The 25,636-nt window shown below is 47.1% G+C and overlaps 1 protein-coding gene across 4 annotated transcripts in view; it reads right to left on the bottom strand.

Moving 5' to 3' along the window:
- si:ch73-22o12.1 (nectin-2) overlaps positions 1-25,636 on the bottom strand; it is a 69,670-nt gene that overhangs the window by 30,143 nt on the left and 13,891 nt on the right. For 2 of the 4 annotated variants that reach the window (XM_042108041.1, XM_042108042.1), the window contains exons 2-6: positions 14,491-14,600; positions 13,053-13,296; positions 10,683-10,976; positions 10,168-10,285; positions 9,672-9,820 (exon numbers count right to left, since the gene is read on the bottom strand). In XM_042108041.1, the coding sequence (XP_041963975.1) occupies positions 9,672-9,820; positions 10,168-10,285; positions 10,683-10,976; positions 13,053-13,296; positions 14,491-14,600 (915 nt within the window). Of the gene's footprint in view, positions 1-3,139; positions 7,056-9,671; positions 9,821-10,167; positions 10,286-10,682; positions 10,977-13,052; positions 13,297-14,490; positions 14,601-25,636 lie in introns of those variants that run through there. The other 2 variants (XR_006034778.1, XM_042108039.1) reach the window with 2 other exon arrangements.

Raw genomic sequence — 25,636 nt, 5'->3', positions numbered from 1 at the left:
ATGGCTTCCTGTGCCAGACCCGAGTGAGGAAAGAGTGTTCCAGACACACACACACCGACACACAGAGATAGACAGACACACACAGACACACACACACACTGAGAGAGTTTGACCTCGTAAAAAGGAAGAGAAAGAGAATAACATTCTGAAGAAAGAGTCTGGGGAGGGATGGAAAAAGAGAGAGAGGGGGGAGGAAGAGAGAGGGGGGGCAGAGTACGGCCATAACTGAGGGAGAAAGGGATAGAGACAGTGGAAAGAGAAATAGCGAGAGTGGGAATATGGAAGGGAAGAGTGGGAGTGAGGGAGGAGAGTGAGGAGGGGGAGTGAGGGAGGTGAGAGAGGGGGGGGGGGGAGAGGGAGTGGGAGTGAGGGAGGAGAGAGAAGGAGAGATAGAGATAGAGAGGGAGTGGGAGTGAGGAAGGAGAGAGAGAGAGAGAGAGTGGGAGTGAGGAGAGAGAGAGAGAGAGAGAGAGAGAGAGTGAGGGAGGAGAGAGAGAGAGGGAGGAGAGAGAGAGGGGGAGAGAGGGAGGGAGTGGGAGTGTGTGTGTGTATGAAGGAGAGTGAAAGTGAGGGTATACACACGTTACAAGTTGCAAACATGTTTCATGTTACAAGTTACTGTTTCTCTTAATGCTGTCAATGTTCTAATTGTTATGCTGTTTTAATTGTGCTTTGGCAACACTGTACCCACAGTCATGCTAATAAAGCAACCTTGAATTGAATTGGAGAGAGAGAGAGAGAGAGAGAGAGAGAGAGAGAGAGAGGGGAGTGAACGATGGAGAGAGAGAGGGGGAGAGAGAGACAGACACAAAGAGAGAGAGAAAAATGAAGAGAGAGAGAGAGAGAGATGAAGAGAGAGGGGGAGAGAGAGACAGGTAGAGAGAGAGAGTGAAAGATGGAGAGAGAGAGAGAGAGAGAGACAGGTAGAGAGAGAGAGTGAAAGATGGAGAGAGAGAGAGAGAGAGAGAGAGAGAGAGAGAGAGAGAGAGAGAGAGAGAGAGAGAGAGAGAGAGAGACAGAAAGTAGGCCACAGTGCCTGTGGCTAGAGAGCTGTTGTGTTATTCTGTTATTCTAACAGTCAGCCATTCAAACAGACACCTGCTAGTGCAGCCATTTGCACACTCTCTACCAGGTGTCAACACCAGGAGCGGAGCGCCCTGGGCGCACACACACACACACACACACACACACACACACAAACAGAGAGATAGGGAGAGAGGGAAAAGGAGAAGGCGAGGGAAAGAAACACACATAGAAAGACAGAGAGAAATGTTCACCCACGCAAACAAATGCAGTGCTGACACTACACTATGTTACATTTTTACCAAACAGGTCAGATAGCATCACTTATTCAAACAAAGAGCCCTCTGTGTGTGTGTGTGTGTGTGTGTGTGTGTGTGTGTGTGTGTGTGTGTCAGAGGGGCTCTCAGCACCGGGCAGCTCTCAGTGCAGATAAGAGTTTCAGTTCACAGTAGACTAATGGACCAACCATCACATCCACATTCCTTAGCAGTGAGACACACACACACAGAGGGGAGTGTGTGTGTGTGTCTGTGGGGGGGGGGGAGTGTGTTTAGCTTGACAGTGATAATGTAACTGTGTAACACTAACACACACACACACACACACACACACACAAGCTCAACAGCCTCTGGCTTCCTGGAGCGGAGCAACCATGACACATATGTAAATCATCTAACCTCTGTGGTAGGTGCAATATATATACCATTAAATACACACTTCATTATGCGTGTGTGTGTGTGTGTGTGTACGTGAGAAATATATATACACCATTAAACACATACTTCATTACACATATGCAAATCAACTTATTTCCTTTGACATGATATATAGGCCTGTTCAGTAATCCATCCGTGAGTGTGTGTGTGTGTGTGTATTAACTAAATGAATGATCTTAAAGGAGAAATTCTGCGATTTTTCACCTAGAAAAGTGGCTAGTTGCTAGTCCCAGCAGCTAAATTAGCCAGGCAGCTCGTGACCTCGAGAAACGGAGATCTATGTGAGAATCACCAGATTTCTCCTTTAACTCTCCGTCCATGTTCTATTGGAGTGGTAACGTTGTGAAGAGACCTAGTGATTTATTACAATTATTGTGACACTTTATTTAATTTATCTTGTAACTAAAACTAGCAGTAAAGTCTCACACACACAGATGGCTTCTTCCTTTCTACCTGTAGTGTGTTTGTGTGCCCCATAACCAGCCAGGCAAGAGACGTGATGCCGCTTTTTGCCCATTTCCGGTGCGGAACACAGAACTCCAGGTGTGGTGCATGTGCTGGGAGAGACAGGTGTGTCTCACACACGACTAGTGGGTTGAATCTCGATTAGTGGGTTAGCGAGGTATGTTGCGCTCAAAAGCCAGGGTATGCTGTGAAACGAAAGTGGCTCTATTTTAGCGTCACTGTATCACCATGGTGTCTTATGCTGCCAACCAAACCTGGTCAGGAGCAGGTTATGCACTAAGTATATCACATAACTGCTATCGTAGTATCACTTAACTTATACCCCTGAGTCAAGACTTTGTGTAGCCTCGATATGTCTAGATAGCCTAGATATGTCTAATATGTTTCGTAATATACCACACAGATGACCACTCTGATGTGACCATAACCAGGTTCCTTTATAAACATACTGTATAGTGCTGCTTTAGAAGATGAAGTAATACTTAATGTGGGCAAGAGCAGGCCACTTCTCCTTGGTCACGTGTTTCCACTTCCTCTCTGTGTGTGTGTGCACGTGTGTGTGTGTTTGGGGTGTGGCAAAGAGTCTTAAATGCCCCATTAGACAGCCAGACAGTCTTATCTGGTGATGATCTAGAGACTCTGACAACCTGTGACGTTTTTATCACCACAAACACACACACACACACACACACAGGAATGGCCAGTGAGTCAGAGCCCATTTAGATGGAGAGATAGAGACACCACAAGAGGAAACAGGAGATAACAAAGCCAACATCAATATAATCAGAGGAACCAGACGTGTGTGTGTGTGTGTGTGTGTGTGTGTATAGAAGCTTATGTAGAAGTGTGTGTGTGTGTGTGTGTGTGTGTGATGGGAAAGGGACTCATATGAAGACTCCGTCCTCCGCCAGAGACCAACAGAAAAGTTCAGTTTGTAAAATCCCAAAAACTTTAATTGTAACCAAAGACAAATAAGACAGAAGAACATAGGAGTGGATCCAACTGGACTTGACCCGTCTGCATATCAGATGTGGGACAAGAACGGACCCTAATGATGGTCATCACTGGGCGCTCATGGTCAAGGAGGAACACGCAAGACACACGTCATAGGAAGCATGATCCACTTATACAATTCATCAGTTACTGTAAAACACTCATCAGATGACAGAAATAAAGAGAATAAAAACATCAGAAACATGTGAAAAGTCAAAAGGCCTCAAACAGAACAAAACAGTGTGATAACAATGACCTTTCATGCGATCAGCGGGACAAACGCCACATTATAAATTATTCTCATTTACTTCCCTTGATATTTTTATATATTTATACTATTTACAAAGTGAGTGTGTATACCAGTGTGTGTGTGTGTGTGTGTGTGTGTGTGTGTGTGTGTGTGTGTGTGTGTAGCAGGAGGCTGTGCTGGTTAAGGCTTTTGCTGAGATGACTGCATATAAGTCGACTCAAAGAACTCTTACACTTTTTTTTTGCCCCCCTATGTATGTGTGTGTGTGTGTGTGAGAGACAGAGTTGGCTGCAGATCTGAAAAGGAAGAGAGAGACCTCCTTCAGCCTCTGTGCAGTTATAACCAGCTGAGTGTGTCCATACACACACACACACACACACACACACACACACGCCTATTGGTGGAATGGCATTCCTAATTAGTAGTAGAAAATCAGCACGTAGTCTAAGCCTTCCAGAATATTCCACAGGGTTCTAGGGCTATTCTAAGAGTTCTAAGCACTCCCTCCTTAGGAACAGGGTTCTAGTTTTGCTCTCTACTGTGAAAGAGATTCTAGAAGTGTCCCCTTGAAGAGAAAGAATTTCTGGAAGATTACAGAAGATGACCAGTACAGACCAAATTGACTGGGGGGGTGGGGGAGTGGCCTCTATCCCAAGTGATTGCTGTGTGAGTGAGAGAGAGAGAGAGAGAGAGAGATCGTGAATGAGTGAGTGAGAGTGTGTGTGGTCTTTCAGTGGGAGCAGCAGAACATTAGCCTCCCTGTCCTTCACCGAGGACAAACACAACTCAAGGCCACTCAGTCCCTTTAATGGACCTCTGTGTGTGTGTGTGTGTGTGTGTGTGTGTGTGTGTGTGTGTGTGTGTGTGTGTGTGTGTGTGTGTGTGTGTCTATTGTGTCGAGAGCTTAAGAGGTTCTGTCTGATAAGGTCAAGAGGTGTCTGAGTGTGCAGTGTGTGTATTCAGAGGTATAGGTACAGTATGTGTCCTACACAAACACACACAAGAACACACACACACCTCCCTGAGTCAGTCGATTGCACACGCTGACTCAGACTGCTCACTGATGACCCTCTCAGGAGAAATGTACACAATCTGTCTAACTAAAGATTGAATGTGTGTGTGTGCGTGTGTATGTCTGTGTGTGTGTCTGCGGTAACAAAGACAGGGACGAGGTGACAGATCTATTTCCAGCTTAAAGCAGCTAACCAGCCCAGTGAGGCCCACAGAGAAGCTGTGTATGTGTGTGTGTGTGTGTGTGCTTTATTGTGCATTAGAGTGCATTATTTTATATTGTAGATATGGTTAAGACAATTATGAATTGAGAAGTGTGTGACACATTTCACTCCCAACCTCCTGGGACACAATTACCTGTCTAGTGTTTCAACTACCTCTTCCACACAGACACACACACAGGGCCACTGGGAGGCAATTTCCTCCAAACATAAAGGAGGGGAAAGAAAGATAGACAGACAGAGAGAGAGGAAGAGAGAGGGGGAGAGAGAGGGAGAGAGAAAGAGAGAGGGAGAGAGAGAAAGAGAGAGGGAGAGAGAGAAAGAGAGAGGGAGAGAGAACTCAGAATTCGATTTAAAACGTGCTGATGCTGATGTAACTAATAATTCTGTGTGTGTGTGTGTGTGTGTGTATGTGTGTGTGTTACTGGTGTTATGATCTACTGAGTGTATTTTACACAGCTGTTCTTCCTCACTGTTGGAGCCCCTGCAGCAAGGCATGCTGGGATATGCCTCAGCGGACTGCAGAGCCCGACTACACACATATGCACACACACACACACACACACAGAGCAGACTGCACAGAGCCGGACTACCAGCCTTAGGGAGACACCCCCCCCTTCCACACACACACACACACACACATGCTCAGCATGAGAGAAAGCTCAGAGGTGAGCAGCCACTGATTCACAGCAGGCTTGATGGGTCACACATTGTGCACAGTGTGTGTGTGTGTGTGTGTGTGTTTGGATTATGTTGAGAGGTGATCACAGGTGCCTTCTGCATGATTACACACATTACATCACTAAGGCCTTCGAGAACAACACACAAGGAGTCTTAAAGAGACACAGAGGAAGTGTATGTGTGTGTGTGTGAGTGTGAGAGAGAGAGAGAGAGAGAGAGAGAGAGAGAGTCATCACATCCCGTCATAAATGATCAGTGGCAGCAATCTGTCCAGCACAGCCCAACAGACGCTGCGTCACATCTCATTACACACCGGGCCCTGGACACACACACACACACACTCCTGATGTGCCGTTTGGTGCCTTCTGCCTTTCTGCCGCTCATTCTTCACTGAGGCTGGTCAGTGTTTCTGTCCAGTATGACCAGAATGTGTGTGTGTGTGTGTGTGTGTGTGTGTGTGTGTGTGTGTGTGTGTGTGTGTGTGTAGTATCACAGAGTTGTTGTCTTTTGAGTATTTGTTTGGGTGATTTCGACATCTGTATGTATGTGTGTGTGTGTGTGTGGATGTGTGTGTGGATGTGGATGTGTGTGTGTGTGTGTGTGTGGATGTGTGTCAACAGGCAGATGATGATACACCCTAGTAGGTCAACCACTAGATCTAATACAAGTACAGCTGGGACTCGAGTAGTGCTTGAGAGTGTGTGTATGTGTGTGTGTGCATGTGAGTATGCGTGTGTGTGATGGGCATACACAGTGTCTCTCCTGGCCAGTGAGGTGTGTGTGTGTGTGTGTGTGGTGGGCATAATGTGTCTCTCCTGGCCAGTGAGATGTGTCCATGGAGAAGCAGGAAGCAGTAAGTCCATTCAAAAGCAGAAAGGCCAGATTGTCTCTCCATTTTTCTTTTTGGTCACTGTCCATTCATCCCCCCTTCCACTTGTCCACTCACCCCCCCTCCTCCACTCGTAGACTCATCTCCCCTCATCTGTCCATCCGGCCACCCAGCCTTCCATCCGCAAGCCCATCAAAGTGGTCAGATAAAAAATAAGATTTTAGTGAAAAATTAAACCAACACTTCATATCTCTCTCTCTCTCTCTCTCTTTCTCCACCTCCATCGTTTTTTTTTCTCTCTCCCTCCGTCTCTCTCCTTCTCTACACGTAGACGGCGGTCCGTGAGATGACCGATCCGTCTCTCTGCGACTCCATGTCATCGTCCAGGTAGTGCTGGTCGTCGTGGTGACGGAGCTGGAGGATGGGCCCGGCGGCGGTGAAGCGGTCATAGCGTTCCTCGTCCTCCTCGTCCGCCAGCTCGTCGAACTTCTTCCTCTCCGCCTCGTCCATCTCGCCGCTCAGCAGGATGTCCTGTGCCGTGGGCGTGGTCGACAGCAGCCCGTGATTGGCCGATTTCTCAGTTAGCCCGCCCCCAGACACGCCCTCACGGTAGGTGTAGATGGGCCCGTTGTTGTTGCCGGGGCCATTGCCGGGGCCACCGCCATTTTTACTGGCCTTGGAGCCGAAGAGGCGGGACTTGATGTCAAACGCCCCGCTCTTCTGGTTGCCGCGGTAACCCTGCTGCTGTTGCCGCCGGTTATGAGTCACCAAGATGGCCACAAGAGCACCAACCAATAGGAGGGCCAGGAGGATGCCGATGACTACGCCCGCTACCACCCCAACATTGGATGGGTCAGCAGGGGGATCTGAGAGAGAGAGAGGGAGGGAGAGAGAGAGAGGGAGAGAGAGAGGAGAGAAGGGGGAAAAAGAGAGAGAGGGAGAGAGAGGAAGAGAAAGAGAGAGAGAGAGAGAGGGAGTGAAAATAGAGGGAGAGAGGGAAAAGAGAGGATAGTTGACTTCCACTTGCTGTCTCTTTGATTTTTATACCTCTTAAAGACCAAGTAAGTGTATGTGTTACTTGTTTGTGTGTGTGTGTGTGTGTTTGTGTGTGTCCTGGGCCAGACAGCTGGGTCTCCTCATTTGCAAGAAAAGACGTGTGTGTGATTGTCCACAGATCCGTCACTAGTGGCAAACGCAGGTGGACACACACAGTTCCATGAGAGAGGCGTGCAGGACGGACAGATGGAGGGATGGAGGGAGGGATGGAGCGGACGACTGATGCAGGGAGATGCAAAGAGACACACACACACAAACAGCTTCAGCTTCAGCAAACACACTTATATGGCCACACACACGCTGCCTCACACACACACACCTGACCTTGCCTGACCACTGTTGTATAACCCTGTGGGGTGTGTGTGCGTGTGTGTGCTCCGCCAAAGTAGACTGAAATCACACTGACTGCAGATCCCCCCCCCCCCCCCCCCCCCCCCCCCAAAAGAAGGTGAAGGGAGAGGAAAGAGGAGATGCGGTGGGCATCGGGAGTGTGTGTGTGTGTGTGTGTGTGTGCGTGCGTGTGTGTGTGTGGGATCTAAGCATGTTTTAACCAGAATCTCTGAAAAAGGCCAAGTCAGCTTCACTCAGAAAGAGAGATAGAAAGGGGAGAGAGAGAGAGTGAGAGAAGAGAGAGGTGACTAAGTGACTTCCACAGGGAGAACCGAGTGTGCATGTGTGTCAGAGAGAGAGAGGGAGAGAGAGAGGGAGGGAGAGGAAAAGAGAAAGAGGGGTGTTGCAACTGCAGGAGACACTCTGGTACCAGTCTTCACTCCCTTAGGACAATAAGACACACACACACACACACACGAACGAGTCATGCAGGTCTGAGTCATAGGAAGCAGTACACATATGAGGACGTACACACACACACACACACAAAGTGGACAAAGCCACCTGGCCATCTGTAGGCTCGCCCTCAGTTGAGCATCACTGTGGGCTCTCTTTCTCCCTCACACACACACACACACAGACACACACACAGACACACACACACAGAGACACACACACAGAGACACACACACAGCCAGGAGCTAAAGCAGCTTAGCCTCATGGGACAAAGAGAGAGAGAGATGGAGGGAGAGAGAGAGAGTGAGTGTGTGTGTGTGTGTGTGTGAGTGTGTGTGTGGGGGGGGGGGGGGGTGTTCTGCTGGTGGAGTCTGAAAAGAAATGTAAGAGGATAAGATGTGTATGAGTGTGTGTGTGTGGGGGGGGGGGGGGCATGTCTTCCCAAGAGAGGTTTAAATGCCATCAGTGTCCCTCTCCTTGCTTTCAGACACACACACACACCAGATGAAAATGTGGAGCTGGCTGCATCTGACAGCCTCTTTCTGCATTTTTTTGTTTTTCCATTTTTAAACAGATTCACCCCAACACACGCGCGCGCGCGCACACACACACACCAAGAGAGACCAGAAATGGGAACAGTGATGCCATGGGGAGGTGAGACACAGAGGGAGTGAAACAGTTTGGGGTGTTGTGTTGCGTTGCGGGTGTAGTGTTGCGTTGCGTTGCGTTGCGTTGTGTGTGTGTGTGTGTGTAGGAGGATGAGCAAGAGAGTTTGGGTACTTTGAGAGGAGAAGAAGAGGACATTGAGAGAGCTTTTAAAATACTGTGTGTGTGTGAGTAAGAGAGAGAGAGAAAGTGTGTGTGGGGTGCTTGTGTGTGTGTGTGTGTGTGTGTGTGTGTGTGTGTGTGTGTGTGTGTGTGTGTGTGTGTGTGTGTCCTCACCTGGACCAGACTCTGCTGCATTAACCATGAGCTCAGGAGCTTCAGCTGCAAAAACCTCTAGCACTAACAGCAGCCTGCATGAGTGTGTGTGTGTGTGTGTGTGTGTGTGTGTGTGTGTGTGTGTGTGTGTGTGTGTGTGTGTGTGTGTGTGAGCAAGAGGATAAGTGTGTCACATCCATTTAACAAAAAGAGGAGCGAATGAAAGTCAGTCCTCCAACCAACTACCCATTTTAGCTACACACCACGTCTACAACACACACTCACACACACACAGTGAGACACACACACACACACACACACGCACACAGTGAGACATGCAGCTCATGAGAAGAAGGGAAAGAAATGAAAAGATAACAAAGACATGCAGAAGAGCCCCAACCGCCTGGCTACCACGACCGGACTCTGTGTGTGTGTGTGTGTGTGTGTGTGTGAGTGAGAGTGAGAGTGAGAGTGAGAGTGAGAGTGAGAGTGAGTGAGTAAGTGAGTGTGTGAGTGAGAGAGCGTGTGTGTGTGTGTGTGTGTGTGTGTGTGAGTGAGTGAGTGAGTGAGTGAGTGAGTGAGTGAGTGAGTGAGTGCAAGAGAGCGTGTGAGTGTGAGTGTGAGTGTGCGCGTGCAATGAGCACAAGCAAAACCACGAGGAGAGCCAGGACATAATATGGTGTGTTTGTGTGTCTACATAATGTAGTGTGTGGCCTTACCTCTGACGTTGACGGTGACCTGGTTTTTGCCGATGCCCAATCGGTTGCGGACCTCGCAGATGAAGGTGGTGTTGACGGTTTCGTCCACCTTCAGAACCTTCAGCTTGTTCTCTGTGACCTGGACGGTGTCTGGCATGTGGCCGGTCAGCCTGGGGACAACACACACAGCAATGGTGTTGTTGTTTTTATTATAAATAATAATTTCTTCATGATTTTCCTCAGAATACATTTGCTTTCCTTCAAGGTTGGATTTCCCTTCATTGATATTACAGTGAATCACCAACAGATTATTTTTTATGTTATTTTTAGTCAACTTTACCAAAGGTGGCAATAATTCTGGAGTGTACTGTATATGTGCGTGTGCGTGTAAAACTCACATTCTCCAGGTGACGGTGGTGGGGATGGTGTGTGTGTGTGTGTGTGTGTGTGTAAAACTCACGTTCTCCAGGTGACGGTGGTGGGGATGGTGTGTGTGTGTGTGTGTGTAAAAACTCACGTTCTCCAGGTGACGGTGGTGGGGATGGGGTTGCCTTTGGCTTGGCAGGTGAGCTCCACGTTGGTGCGCCCCATGTACCAGTTATCATCGTAGCCCACGATGGACACCATGGGGGGGTCTGGACATAACACACACTTCAGTTAGCACCGCACTGGACCAGGGTGTGTGTGAGTGTGTGTGTGAGTTAAGATGAGTGTGTAGGTTGATTGATGTACATGAATTTAGTAACTAAACCAAACACACAAAATACTAGGGACGACGTTCTCACATACACTTACACACACTCTATGGCAAGCTTCATGGGGAAACTCTCGGCCATAGTACACACACACACACGTCAAGCTTCATGGGGAAGCTCTCGGCCTTAGCACACACACACACACACACACACACACACACACACACACACACACACACACAGACAATGTCAAGCTTCATGGGGAAGCTCTCAGGCTTGGCCCAACCACACACAGACACACACACACACACAGAGACACACACACACACACACTTACACTCAATGGCGAGCTTCATGGGAAAGCTCTCGGGCTTGGTCTGTGTCCGATGTTCCACCACGCAGCTGATGTCCTTGCCGTTGTCAGCGGGCGTAGGGATCAGTTTGTAGTCGCTGCGGAGAGTCACCGTGTTGTCGCTTTCCTGTGTGGTCAATGTCGTGGCGTTGCCATTGACTGACGTCACCCAGCGTATCTGAGACACCGGGCGGCCGTTAGCGGACGCACACCGAGCCACCACCACCGGCGTATCGCCTGCGACAACCGTTATGTGGGACGCCGAGTTCTTGGGTTTGGCTAAAAGAGAGAGGGAGGAGTGCGTGAAAGAAAGAAGGAGGGAGGGAGGAGTGACGGAGGGAGGGAGAGAGGGAGAGAAGCATTTGTGTGAGACTTTTCTTCCAGTTAAAGGATAAAGACACTTGGAATTGGTGTTTGGAGAGTGGCTAGCTGGTCCTGTGTGTGTGTGTGTGTGTGTGTGTGATATGTGTGTGATGTGTGAGCGTGATGTGTGTGTGTGAGCGTGTGCATGCTAAGCAGTGGATCGATTTGCTCTGCAGATCCCTATGGAGTAGCAGCGGGAGCTCCACCCCATTAACACCCAACCCATTCATCTGACAACAGCAGTTAGGCACTCACCTGACACTGACACACACACACACACACACACACACCTCTGTTCTCTCTGTTCTACACACTGATCAATACTGAGCTGTAGACCACAGAGGACTCCTTATTACTGCCCTCTATAAGGTGCTACAGTTCATACACACACACACACGTATTACTGCCCTCCATTGAGAGTGAGGAGTCACATGCCGATTTGGGTTGATTTGGCTGGGGTCTGAGCCGGTCGGCCATGATGGTAGGATACTCTATCGGTTGCCACGGGTGACAGCACCCCAAAGACAGTGACACAGATCAGGAAAGACGGCTTGAGAAGTTATCACGGCGTTTAAACTGAGACATTAAGAGGAAATTAAAAAGTTGACTTGAAGTTGACCACCCACCCCTTAATAGATATTGAAGAGTTAACTTTACGATTTTAGAAAAACTGCTTAGGTGATCGATGTTAAGGCTAGTAATCCTCATGGTTTCCTCAGTAAAATAGAAGCTAGCAAGACAAACTCTAACGGACATGGATGGACAATGTTGTTCTTCGTTTATTACAATGTAATGTTGGGTACTCACACAGGCATGACGGGTTCTTCAGAAAGTAAAATAAATATCACACACAAAACAGCGGTGGCATTACGTGACTACACACGCTAAGGTGAGAGAGCCCGTCTGTTAAGTGACGCGAGCAGCAATAAGTGACAGATCAGATGAGACAGACTCAGGTAACTTACAAGTATGGAAGGCTCTATGTATACAAAAAAAATAATAATGTTTTGGTACACAGATGAGTTATATGACAGCTCAAAAAAGAAATGAACAGCGGTCTGCAGTGTGCATATTAGCGACAAAACCACCAACAACCACCACGTGGACATAACCACCACCAATCCTGATTTATGCTATACTACGAGAGGAAAAACGTTCGCAATGACAGGCTAGCCTAAAGTAAGCCCCTCTCTTTCTTCCTCCCTCACACGTCCATGTTCCATAAGTTAGGCTAGCTACATCAGTCAGCGATGTATACCCCCAACAGTCAGCATAGAAAGGTTTTTAGCCTACTTCACATGTTAGGGTTATGTATAATATTATATAGGCTAGCGTTGAGGGTCCTAAAATCTTTCCTCCTTTGCTTATTATGCAGCTATAGTGTATAGTGCCATCGCACCTGTCAACATTTGGCAGATGACTGTAGCCTCATCTTTTTCCATGTGGGAAACAAAAAAACGCAACCCATGGTTTCTAAGGTATCCAAGACAATCGTGTGATGCACTGGATCAGTTTCAGATCAACACAAACAATGAACGCGTTCTGGAGGGTATCCTTCCAACATGGCGGACAACGTGATTTCAGGCAAAGATTCTAGAGCGCTACTCTGTCGTGACGACGACTCCTCATTCCTAATAAGGTGTTACAGTTCTTATTCACACACACTTATTACTGCCCTCTATAAGGTGCTACAGTTCATATACACACAAATTGAATTTCCCCTTGTGGATTAAGTAAGTTATGTATGTATGTATGTATGTATGTATGTATGTATGTATGTAAAGTAAGTAATGTATGTACAGTATGTATGTAAAGTAATGTATGTATGTATGCATGTCTATCTATCTATCTATCTATCAATCAATCAATCAATCAAACACACTACTGCCCTCTATAAGGTGCACACACACAGAGACTTTCACAGAAAAGTAAAAAAAACATGGGACACCCAGACATGTAAACACACACACATGCACACAGTCCCACACTAACCGAGCATGACGAGGTTGGTGATGCCCTGGGCGTTGCCAGTCGGGTAGGTGGCATACTCGCAGATGTAGCGTCCCTCATCAGTCATCTTGACGTCAGCAATCCGGATGGACGGCGTGTTCAGCGTTGGCGCGATGAAGGTCACTCTGCCCGTGACCGGCGAGTCTGGGTAGCTGGCCCCGAAAGTGGGGTGGTACACGGCGATGTTGATGCGTTCGCCATCCGAAGGCTCAAGGATCCACGACACCTAAAGACACCACAGAGAGAGAGTGTGTGTGAGAGTGTGAAAGTGTGTGTGTGTGTGAGTGTGAGTGTGAGAGAGAGAGAGAGAGAGAGAGAGAGAGAGAGAGAGAGAGAGAGAGAGAGAGAGAGAGAGAGAGAGAGAGAGAGAGAGAGAGAGAGAGAGTTGTGTGTGTGTGTGTGTGTCTGTCTGTGTGTGTGTGTGTAGTTAGGGCTTCAGACTTGTAACCGGAGGGTTGCCGGTTCGAACCCCGACCAGTAGGAGCGGCTGAAGTGCCCTTCAGCAAGGCACCTAACCACTCACTGCTACCTGAGCGCTGCTGTAGCAGGCAGCTCACTGCGCCGGGATTAGTGTGTGCTTCACCTCACTGTGTGCTGAGTGGGTTTCACTAATTCACGGATTGGGATAAATGCAGAGACCAAATTTCCCTCACGGGATCATATATACTTACTTATAATTTGTTTTGTAACATCCTTAACAGCCCTGATGTTGTGCTCTTGGACAGAGAAAGCAAGGAGGTGCTCTAACAGAAAGGAGGTGCTCTAACAGAAATAAGTTGCATATGGACACAGCCTTTTATGATAAAACGACCAAATATCACCCTCTCCTTGCAAATATCAGTGACCTATGCTATGTAAGTTGGGAGCATCGATATTTGGCAGCTTGAGGCAGGATCATCTAAGAGAGAGTCCTAACAGGATCATCTAAGAGTCCAAACAGGATCATCTAAGAGAGTCCAAACAGGATCATCTAAGAGAGAGTCCAAACAGCATAATCTAAGGGCTGAGCTACACCAGACACGTAACTGAAGCACTCCGGTCGCGTTGCGTCTGCTGCAATTAGCTTCCACTATAATCAGTGGAAGTAGCTACACCAGACGTGATAGCGGCGCGTACGTTCGAAAAAAAAATAGACCAGTGTTCTAAAATGGATTTTACGCGTCGCGAACAGAACGCTTCAGTAACTCGCCTGGTGTAGCGTCGCTGTAAGAGTCCTAACTGCTGGAAACATCCTGCTCTACATCAGCTGGGATAGGCAGGAGATGTGTTCTGTACTCATGAGTGAATCCAACTACAGAAAGGATTCAAATATGTGTGTGTGTGTGTGTGTGTGTGTGTGTGTGTGTGTGTGTGTGTGTGTGTGTGTGTGTGTGTGACATTTAACAGTTTCTCTGACATGAACAAACACACACACGCTCACCTGAGACACTTGGGTACTTCCTGGGTTGACGAACTTGCAGGGCAGCTCCACATTCTGACCTGGATATGACATCACCTCTGGATCCACCTGGATGAGCTGGCCTAGTGCCCCTGGACAGGAAGAGGAGGGGCATGAGAAACAGGAAACAAGAAGTTGAAGCTCCAGGCACTTCCTGACGGTCTTTCAAGTCACCCAGCCTCTCTCTCTCTCCCAGCCTCTCTGTGTGTGTGTGTGTGTGTGTGTGTGTGTGTGTGTGTGGGATGGGTCCACTGGAAAACAGTAGAGTATACTTTATGCTGCGCATGAAGTTAGGACACACTGTGTGAAAGAGAGGGGTGGAGGAGATAGAGAAAGGGGGGGGATAGAGAGAGGAGGTGAAGGAGATAAGGGGGGAGGAGTAGAGAGGAGAGGGGGATAGAGAGAGCAGAGGGATAGAGGAGAGAAGGGGGGATAGAGAGAGGAGGGGGATAGAGAGAGAGGGGGATACAGAGGAGAGAGGGAGTGGTGACAAACAGAAGCTGTGTGTCAGAGATGCTCTACTTTACTCAGCCCCATTGCCTGCAGGTGACGAGCAAACATCATGCACGCGCGCACACACACTCACACACCCCCGCACACACACACACACACGCACGCACGGCCAAACAACTTCATCCATACACACACACTTACAAGGCCAACCAACCCCATCTGCACAGAAGCACATACACACTGGCACAGTAAACCCCACATCACAGTCCTGAGCCCTGTCACCAATCATCATGTCAAACACACACATACTGTATACACACACACACACACACACACACACACACACACACACACACCCTGTGGGGCAAGATGACACCTCGACCATATTAAAGGGAAGACATGATGCATGCTAGTTGACCATATTAAAGGGACGACATGATGCAGTGCTGGTCGAAGTGACCAGCAATGTAGCTTATGACATGTTTATATGTTAATCTTAAATAGATACTTCAACGCTTACGCATACAGAGCGTTAAAGCAAGCTCCACACTGTTTACGCATGCTCCAGAACGTTTACACATGCTCCAGAACGTTAAAGCATGCTCCACACTGTTTACGCATGCTCTAGAACAGCAGGCTTAATGACTTATTAATGACCACAACACATAACCAGTCTGCTAAAACACACACAGAGGCAGCGGGCTTAGTGACCACAACACATAACCAGTCTGCTAAAACACACACACAGAGGCAGCAGGCTTAGTGCCCACATCACCTAACCAGCCTCTCTCTCTCTCTCTCTCTCTCTCACAGGTAGCAGGCTTAGTGACCCCAGCACCCCACAAATCCCCACTACACCAGTCACCAGCAGCAGCACCTAACCAGCCTGCTCGCGCGCACACACACACACACTTAAAAAAAGGGAAGGAATACACATCTGACCTTGGCAACACTGAAGGCAAGCTGGGCACACCCGCACATGCACACACACACACGCACACACACACTGTTCTGAGCCATATTGATCAGTATTAGAGTGTGAGGTGAGAGGCATACAGGATCCTCCTAATCCCCCTCAGATCTCACAGCTGCACATCACACACTCTGAACACGGTGTGTGTGTGTGTGTGTGTGTGTGTGTGTATACATGTTTGGTATGCAGAGTCACACACTGGGCTTAGGTTTGTGTGTGTATGTGTGTGTGTGCTTGGTATGCAGAGCTGCACCCTGGGCTTAGCTGTGTGTATCTGTGTGTGTGTGTGTGTGTGTGTTTGTGTGTGTGCGCGCAAGAGTAGGGCTAGAGAGCCGAACTTCACACTTCACTTATCAATAAAACACGGCTAGACCCATCTCACACACACAAAAAAACCAGGCATGACCCCGCTCTCCATAGCCAATTTCCCAACGCATATAAGCGTGCGTGAGAGAGAGTGTGTGTGTGTGTGAGCTTTCTGTTTACTGCAAATACCTTATAAATAACACGGTGTGTGTAGTGTGAGTGGAGTCCTGTTGAATCTCCAGTGACTCCAACATCATGATCTCTCTACCTCCCTCTCTGTCACACACACACACTCTCACTAAAGGCAACTGAAGTGGTCTCCATGGAGATCTCAGCAGGACAAATTCAGACAGTGAGAGGGTCACACAGGTTAGACTCACTCACTCACTCACAGTGGGTAAAGCCAAACCTGTAGGTTGTCTGATCTGTACACAGCCAGGGAGACCATGGTTACACACTCGGGGTACATGATGCTATGCGTGCGCATGCGTGTGTGTGTGTGTGTCTGAGAGACAGAGAGAGCGAGAGAGAGACAGACACAGAGACAGAGAGAGGTACAGAGAGAGAGAAAGAGAGATGAGATGTCGGGAGAGGTTGCTGAGTAAAAGACAACCATCTGGCCCTTTGCATCCATCCATACACACACACCAGCACCATGATGTCTGCCTGAGGGAACCAGGTCTGCCAGTGTCAGTGCATAACACACACACACACACACACACACACACACACACACACACACACACAATTGCATGATTCTCTCATGCGGACATACTCACAACCCCCTCCTGCCACACACACACTCCATCTCTGCTCAACCAAACTGCCCCCCCCAATTCCCTGTTTTAAAGGCCTCCCCTCCTCCGATTACCTGTTCACACTCACTCAAACACACTCACTCACACACTGATGTCTATGCCTCTTCTAGCCTGTCTCATTCTCTCGCTCGCTCACACTTACACACACATATTTCAGTCTCCACCTCCATGTGCATCAGTGATGCCGGCGCCATGCCAACCACACCGTCTCCACGGGGACGGGAGAACAGCTGTAGGCTCTGTCCCTAGTTGCCGGCGACAACGCTCACCTTTGTCTCACCTTGGGCTGCCTCCGCCGCAGCTGACGCCAGCAGCCGTCACTCATCCCGGCTCTGCACTCCCATTGGTCAACAAAGGAGCGGAATCACAGCCTACTGCGTGCATGCGTGCGCATGTGTGTGTGTGTGTGTGTGTAAGTAATGAATCATGCAAAGGTCTGTTACAGGAAACATTTTAGCCTGAGTGAAAAATGCCCATCAAGGTGAGTAAAGACTAACCAAAGACAGACTGACAGCCAGTCACCATAACGACGACTCGCTAAACTGAACCCGAAATCACAACTGGCTAAATCTGTGCTGTTGCTAACATTACAGCTAGAACTTGTGCCGGTCTCATCTTTAGATGGTTATCCAGCAGGTGTGTTCTTACTGTAAATAGTCTTACTTTAAATAGCAGGTGTGTTCTTGTGGTTCTTTAAATAGCAGGTGTGTTCTCGTGGTTCTTTAAATAGCAGGTGTGTTCTTATTGTACTTTAAGAAGCAGGTGTGTTCTTGTGGTTCTTTAAGAAGCAGGTGTGTTCTTGTGGTTCTTTAAGAAGCAGGTGTGTTCTTGTGGTTCTTTAAGAAGCAGGTGTGATCTTGTGGTTCTTTAATACAGCTGTACACAGCCTGCATGTCACTGTGGAACAGTGATTTTGAACAGTGATCTGTGTTTAGATTGGTAATGTAAAAGATATCGTTAAATATATCGGTAAAAGAAGAACACGCTGGCTTTCTCCGCTCTACTGTAGCCACTCCCCCTCTAGCAGCACAGTGCAGGACCAGAGACCGAGAGGGTCAGCGGAGTTTTGGCAGCACTGAATCAGGGCACAGGTTAGTGATGATTATCATATCCGACCTCAACAATAAAGACTCCCTGTATGCAGTTTGCTTGCATGGCTATTCAAAATGACGTTAACATTATGTGCAATAAACTGGCACTTCGAATAGCCCAGGCTACTCTGGACTTGAGACTTTGAATAACCAAACGATAATTCCGACTGCAAGGTCCCAAACTGAAACGAGCGATAGGCTAATGGTCCCGAATTTAAGGACGTTTCAGAATGCCACACAGCTAGACATGTGGCAGACAGAGCGACATGTCACTTATGCTACCAAAGACTGTTTTTGAGTCACATTGTTGCAAATCTCATATGATGATGCATCTTTCTACAAAATGGTTTGTCTTCTATATCATGGAGTTATTAAATAGGCTAAACATATAGTCTTACATCAAAGCTTTAGGCTCATGTAATTTTGAACAGTTACAGACAACGAGTGGCAGACAGAGTGTGATGTCACTTATAAGCTAGATATTGTTAAGTCACATTGTTGCAAATTTCATACGATGATGCATCATTCCACAAAATGGTTTGTATTCTCTATCAGGAAGTTATTCAATAAGCTTAACAATAAACATATAGCCTTAACTCAAAACAGCTGTTAGGCTTACACTGTATGCCATTTTGATCTGTAAAAATGTCACATGCAGCCATGCCTAAATTCTACTTACTGCACATTAATCACCAATCACATAGGCTAATATATTATAATATAATATTCAGTAATGATTACTGCACATTACTCATAGACACACAGGGCTGTCTTCCTTAAATACATAGATCATAGAAATCGGTCAATAGAAAATTAAACTAATCTGAACACACACACACACACACACACACACACACACACTACACAACCTCCACATGATCCTTCAAACACACACACACACACTACACAACCTCCACATGATCCTCCAAACACACACACACACACTACACAACCTCCACATGATCCTCCAAACACACACACACTATTCGGGAGTCCTCCATTTATACTGTGAGAACAGAACACACTCTGTGGAGCGCTGCTGGGGGGAGACAGGGGATTGAATAACACACACACACACACACACACACACACACACACACACACACACACACACACACCTTATGTTTCACTGAAACCAAAGATGTGCTGGTTACTCCCACATAACCGAGCTGGCTGGGACAAAGCAAACAGGCAGACACTAGCTGCTCAAACTAAGTACACTTCTGCACTAGCTGCTCAAACTACAAGGAAATACTTATTACAGAGCAGTTCCCTTTGCCTTTGGAATTAAAATAGCCCCAGTGCTGTCGCTGTCAATCTCTGTTGTCCATTCTCCAAAGAAATCCGTAGCCAAAGATTGCTTCAGAATCGCTATGGTTTAATCCGAAAAGATCTGAATTACACAGCACAGATTCTAAATGCTCCATTCACGCAGGCAGTAAAACTCGTGAGGCATTCATATAACTTGTGAGGTAGCCTGTAATGTTCGATCAACTTCTGAAGACAAGGACAAAAATAGCCTAATGCTTAATGCGTAGCCTAACATTTTTGTTTTTAAATAAGCCGCCAACTCCAAAACAGATTGAAACGGACCAATCAGGTCCAATCTCTGTGAGGAATCTGGTCAGCAACAACTGTTTAGGTGGCTGTTTCTTCTCCTAAATCTCTTTGCTAAAATAAAAAGTTTATTTTAAATAAAAAGAGTGGATAGCCTATTTATGATGACTTTTTGAAGAGGCCAAAAGCTAAAACACGAAGTTATCAGACCAAAGAAAACAAAAAAAACTTTCCTGTTCTCACATACAGCAAGCATCTGAACGAGGAAGGAAAACGTAAACTTTTTTATTCAAACTTTAAAGGATAATTTCGGTATTTAGCACTGAGTCCCTTTTCTGGTTTGTTTTGGATGAACTAGAGTGGTGGACACCGACATTTTGACGATGGGTCCTGTCTTGACTTTTCTGACTCGTTTTGAATTGCCTTTGACTACTTCAGAGTGGCTGCCTACAGGCATGCACAAACATGTCCTTAAAAAAACGTTAACGTTCATTTTCAAAACTGTGCAACTCACCGAGTGGTTAGTGGTGTTTGTTGATGTTCCAAAACATGTAGCGTAGCGAAATACAGTTTCTGTCGTGTTTTATTTGACATTTTGTAAAATCCCATTCTTTTACCGTCTATGCTTCAGGCTCAAATATTGAGCGGAAGTTTATACGCGGTTGTAAGGTGTCTGAAAAAATAGTTCCACAATAGCAAATAACACAGCTGGAAATCATACATTGCGCCAATTAGGGGTGTCACGATTCTCCAAATCCTCGTTTCGATGCAGTTTTCGATTTTAAAGTCACGATTTGATTCGATTTTCGATCTTTTTTTTAATATTAGTATTAATGCATTCCTCATATGTTATTTACTCTTTTTGGCCTTTTCCTTTTTTGTTTCGGGGGGGCTTTTATTTTGAAACCGCTTTTTATTTTGAAACCGTTCCAACCGCGAGGTTGTAATGTAAACAGAACCAACATTAGGCTAAAACAGAGACGTGAACATAGTGAAATGAAACAACACAGAATGATAATTTGATCGTTTCAGCACACTCCGAAGAGACCCAAGGTTAGTGTTCATGGAATATGTACTTATCAATGTGCATTTTAAGCCTTAAAGAAACTTTGTACTGTAACTAGATCATCTTTTCACTTGCTAAGTTGAGTAGACGTTAGTTTTAATTGACGTGAATGAACGAATACTTCCACACCGGTGATTTCAAAGTAGCAAGAGGGGCTTTGATTGTGTGTGTGTGAGAGAGAGAGGGCAAGCATAGTCAAAACAAAGGACATCTCTGAGTTTGTTCTGCACTGATGACCTGGTACAGCAGTCTAACACACACACACCTAAAGCCATGACCGTGAAACTCATTACTGATGTAGAGAAACACATTAGTGATTATTCTATGTAAAGTGTGTGTGTACGCATTTCACACCACAGAACTAAAAAGATCACTCACTCTCTCACACTCACACACGCACAGATAATGAACCCACCTGTAGGTAATTAAACCAGTAATTAAGGCAAAACCTCCACAGATAAGAGAGAGAGGAGAGAGGGGAGAGGGAGGGAGTCCCACCATCAGCACGAGAGCTGAGAAATTGCATGGAGATGTGTGTCGCCACACACACAAAGCTGGCCTGCTGCGTTTCCCATTAAAGGTTGTATGTGTCGCAGCGTGTGTGTGTGTGTGTGTGTGTGTGTGTCATCTATAATTAGTTCCTTTGCTGGATTGGATCCCGATCCTCTTGAAAATCCCGGATCAGTGCTACAGATATGCCCTTAATCAACGCTAGTCGCACGCACGCACACATCTCACCATCTTCACCCTGTCACACACACACACACACACACACACTCATAAACACACACTCACACACCACCATCTTCACACACACACGCCCATGAACAGGGACTAGGGGTGTTAAAAACTACTGATACATTTGAGTATTGTAATGATATAAGCTTATTTGAGCATTGTATTGATACATTTGAGTATTGTAAGGATATATTTTGTGATACTGTACTTCACTGTATTGATTTAGTATATGCACAGATGTAAGGGCTCTTTAGTTCATTTGGCATTGTGTTTAACGCCGCAGCACCAGATACACACACAGCAGCAGGCACACACACTCTTGACAGCTCTACACACACACCGGCACACACACACTCTTACCAGCTCTACACACAGCAGCCAGCACAGACACTCTTGACAGCTCTACACACACACACACACACACACACACACAAGCCCTACACACTCTTGGCAGCTCGACACACACATACACGAAATTCAAGAAACACTTTGTAGAGATATCAGTGTCGTCCAATCAGAGACAGACCTGTTACAGACTTCAATCTATGGTAGATAGGTGATCACCACCATAGATATAAATATGATCACCACATAGACACCCTGTCACCACAACCACCACACCATGGTGAAAGGTCTGCTAATGAGCCGAATCACATACGGAGAGGAGAGGGAGAGGAGAGGAGAGGAGAGGAGAGGAGAGGCGGGTGAATCTAAGCAGAAAAAGCAACAGCTGTTTCAGTTCGCATCAGCTCAGAGAGATATCCCATCAGCCAGAGGGAGAGAGGAGAGAGAGAGAGGGAGGGAGAGAGGAGAGAGAGAGGGAGAGAGAGTATAGTATGTATAAGTATATATACTCTTTTGATCCCGTGAGGGAAATTTGGTCTCTGCATTTATCCCAATCCGTGAATTAGTGAAGCACACACTAATCCCGGCGCAGTGAGCTGCCTGCAACAACAGCGGCGGTCAGGGAGCTGAGGGGTTAGGTGCCTTACTCAAGGGCCCTTCAGCCGTGCCTACTGGACGGGTAGGCAAGTCCGAAGCGCTAACCAGCAGGCCACGGCTGCCCCAAAAAAGAGAGAGAGAGAGGGAGAGAGAGAAGAGGGGGTGAGTTATATTACATTACATCTTTAAAACCACAACCAACCGCAAAAGGAGAGAGGGGGGGGGGTGGACACACCTGTTTCTCTGGTCATTTGCATTCCTGTAACAAACCTTCTGCCTCTCTCTCTCACTCTCTCCCTCCCTCTCATTCTTTCTTCCCTCTCTCCCTCCCTCTCATTCTTCCCTCTTTCATCCAAACAACCCCACCCCCCCCTTCCTCTAAGTGCAGAGGAACAAAACTGGTCTGTGTATGTGTGTGTTGACACGGGGACACAGGCTTGACATAAATAATCAGAGGAGGAAGACAGGAGAGGAGGAGAGGAGGGGGGTATATGTGGAGGAGGAGAGAGGAGGGGGTATATATGGAGGAGAGAAAAGGAGGGAGGGTATATGTGGAGGAGGAGAGAGGAGGGGGGTAAATATGGAAGGAGAGGAGAGGAGGAGGGGGGTTATATGTAAAGGAGAGGGGGGGGGGTATATGTGGAGGAGAGAAGAGGAGGGGGGTATATGTGGAGGAGAGGAGGGGGTATATGTGGAGAAGGAAAGGACAAGGGGGTATATGTGGAGGAGGAGAGAGGAGGGGGGTATATGTGGAGGAGAGAAGAGGAGGGGGGGTATATGTGGAGGAGAGGAGGGGGTATATGTGGAGGAGGAGGAGAGAGGAGGGGAGCTAAGATAGACAGAATGAAAGAAAAAGATGGATGGAGGAGAGAGGTCAACATTTGATTTCTGTTTTAGCTGCTGACCACAAGAGAGGAACCGCTAAGTGAACACATGACCACACACACACTGCATATTTAAAGTCTCTCTCTCTCTCTCGCGCTCTCTCTCTCTCTCCTGTTCTCTCTATGTGTCAATCAAAGTTTTATTAGCAGACCGAGCAGTCAAGTCTTCCTCTTTGAGAGAGAGAGAGAGAGAGAGAGAAATAAAGGGATTGAGAATGTGAGTGAAAGAGATAGAATAGACAAACTGAGGGTGAGAGAGGGAGAGGGAGGGATGGAGAGGAAGAAAAAGAGGGGGATGGAGAGAGAGAGAGAGGGAGAGGGAGAGAGGGGTTATCAGTCCATTCAACAGCAGAAGGGAGGTGAGCCTGACCACACATCTGTGTTTGGATCTCACTGCATCTGTCTTCACCTCTCCTCCTCTCCATCCCTCCATCCCTACATCCCTCTTCATCCCTCCATCTCTCTCTGTCCTACACGCTCCATCCTGCCCTCCATCCCTCCCTGTCTCCCGAAGCATCTGAATAAATAAACACAGGAGGGAAGCAGAGAGAGAGAGTGAGAGAGGGAGAAGAGAGAGAGAGAGAGAGCAAGAGAGAGAGAGAGAGAGAGAAGAGAGAAAAGCAAAAAAGGGAAAAGTAGGACAACCTGGGACAGAGCGCAGAGGCCTCGATGACAGCGCAGAACGGAAAAAAATACAAACACACACAGACACACACAGGCACACACACAGAGACACACACACATACGCATACACAGACACACACACACACACACACACACACACACACACACACAGATGCAGAAACACAGATGCACACACACACACAGACAACTGAGACAGGAAGCTGGAAAACTACCGAAAGAGCGAAAGAGAGAGAGAGTAGCAATGGTGTGTGTATCCAAAGAGTGCATGAATAATCTATGGCCAATAAAGCTTTTCAGTGTTTGATGGAGGGATGGAGGGACAGAGAGAGAGAGAAGGTGAAAAACAGAATCTCTGGGCTCAGTGTCTTTCATTCAGAACTAGATAGATAGATAGATAGATAGATAGATAGATAGATACTTTATTGATCCCCAGGGGAAATTCAAGAACAAGAAAACATCTACCTTTCCAGTAAAGTAGGCAGTAAAATTAGGGTCAAAAGTCCGTAAGCATTGCAAATTAGTTTCACAAGCTCGTACTTTCAGTGTTGCGCAGGAAAGCATTGCGTAGGAGATTCAAACACATACAAAGTATTTGTGCAGTACATATTTTTTCCACACGTGTACAAAATATTTTTACAGATCCGCATTCCCCCCCCCCACATATGTACAAAACATTTCTACAAATACACATTTCTTTCACACATGTACAAAATATTTCTACAGGTACGAAATGTCTTTGCACATACAGAACTTCTTTTGCACAGCTGCAAAACTATTACACATGTGAACATCTTTACACAAGCTCTCAATATTAAAGACCCTATTTTGACTCCATAGAACACTCCTCCCCAAATTAAACAACCTGCATCCTTCTGTCCTCCCTGTCACCTCTTCATTGCTTGCTCCCCTTCCAAAATAGACACCGTGTATGCGTGTGTGTATGTTGTATGTGTGTGTGTGTCCGTGTGTATGCATGTGTGTGCGTGTGTGTGTATGCGTTAGTGTGTGTGTGTGTGTGTGTGTGTGTGCGCGCGTGCGTGTGTGTGTGTATGTGTGCGTGCGCGTGTTTGCGTGCGTGTGTGTGTATGACTGTGTGTGTGTGCATGTATGTGTGTGTGTGTACGTGTGTGTGTGTGTGTGTGTGTGTGTGCATGTATGTGTGTGTGTGTACGTGTGTGTGTGTGTGTGTGTGTGTGTGTGTGTACGTGTGTGTACACGTGTGTGTATGTGTGCGTGTGTGCGCGTGTTTGCGCGCGTGTGTGTGTATGACTGTGTGTGTGCGTGTATGTGTGTGTGCGCGTGAGTGTACGTGTGTGTGTGTGTGTACGTGTGTGTACACGTGTGTGTATGTGTGCGTGTTTGCGCACGTGTGTGTGTATGACTGTGTGTGTGCGTGTATGTGTGTGTGCGCGTGAGTGTACGTGTGTGTGTGTGTGTACGTGTGTGTGTGTGTACGTGTGTGTGTGTGTGTACGTGTGTGTGTGTGTGTGTGTGTGTGTGTGTGTACGTGTGTGTGTACGTGTGTGTGTGTGTGTACGTGTGTGTGTGTGTAGTGTACGTGTGTGTGCACGTGCAGGGTTTCCCGCAGCACTTTGCAGTCAAGGCAGCCGCCTTGGCAAAACAAGCCTGCCACCTTAACTACATAGTCAAAAAAA

The sequence above is a fragment of the Alosa sapidissima genome, chromosome 10, assembly GCF_018492685.1.
Source record: "Alosa sapidissima isolate fAloSap1 chromosome 10, fAloSap1.pri, whole genome shotgun sequence".
Taxonomy (NCBI): Eukaryota; Metazoa; Chordata; class Actinopteri; order Clupeiformes; family Clupeidae; genus Alosa; species Alosa sapidissima.
The sequence above is the reverse complement of the archived record's forward strand: the minus strand, read 5'-3'. Positions and strand labels throughout refer to the sequence as shown.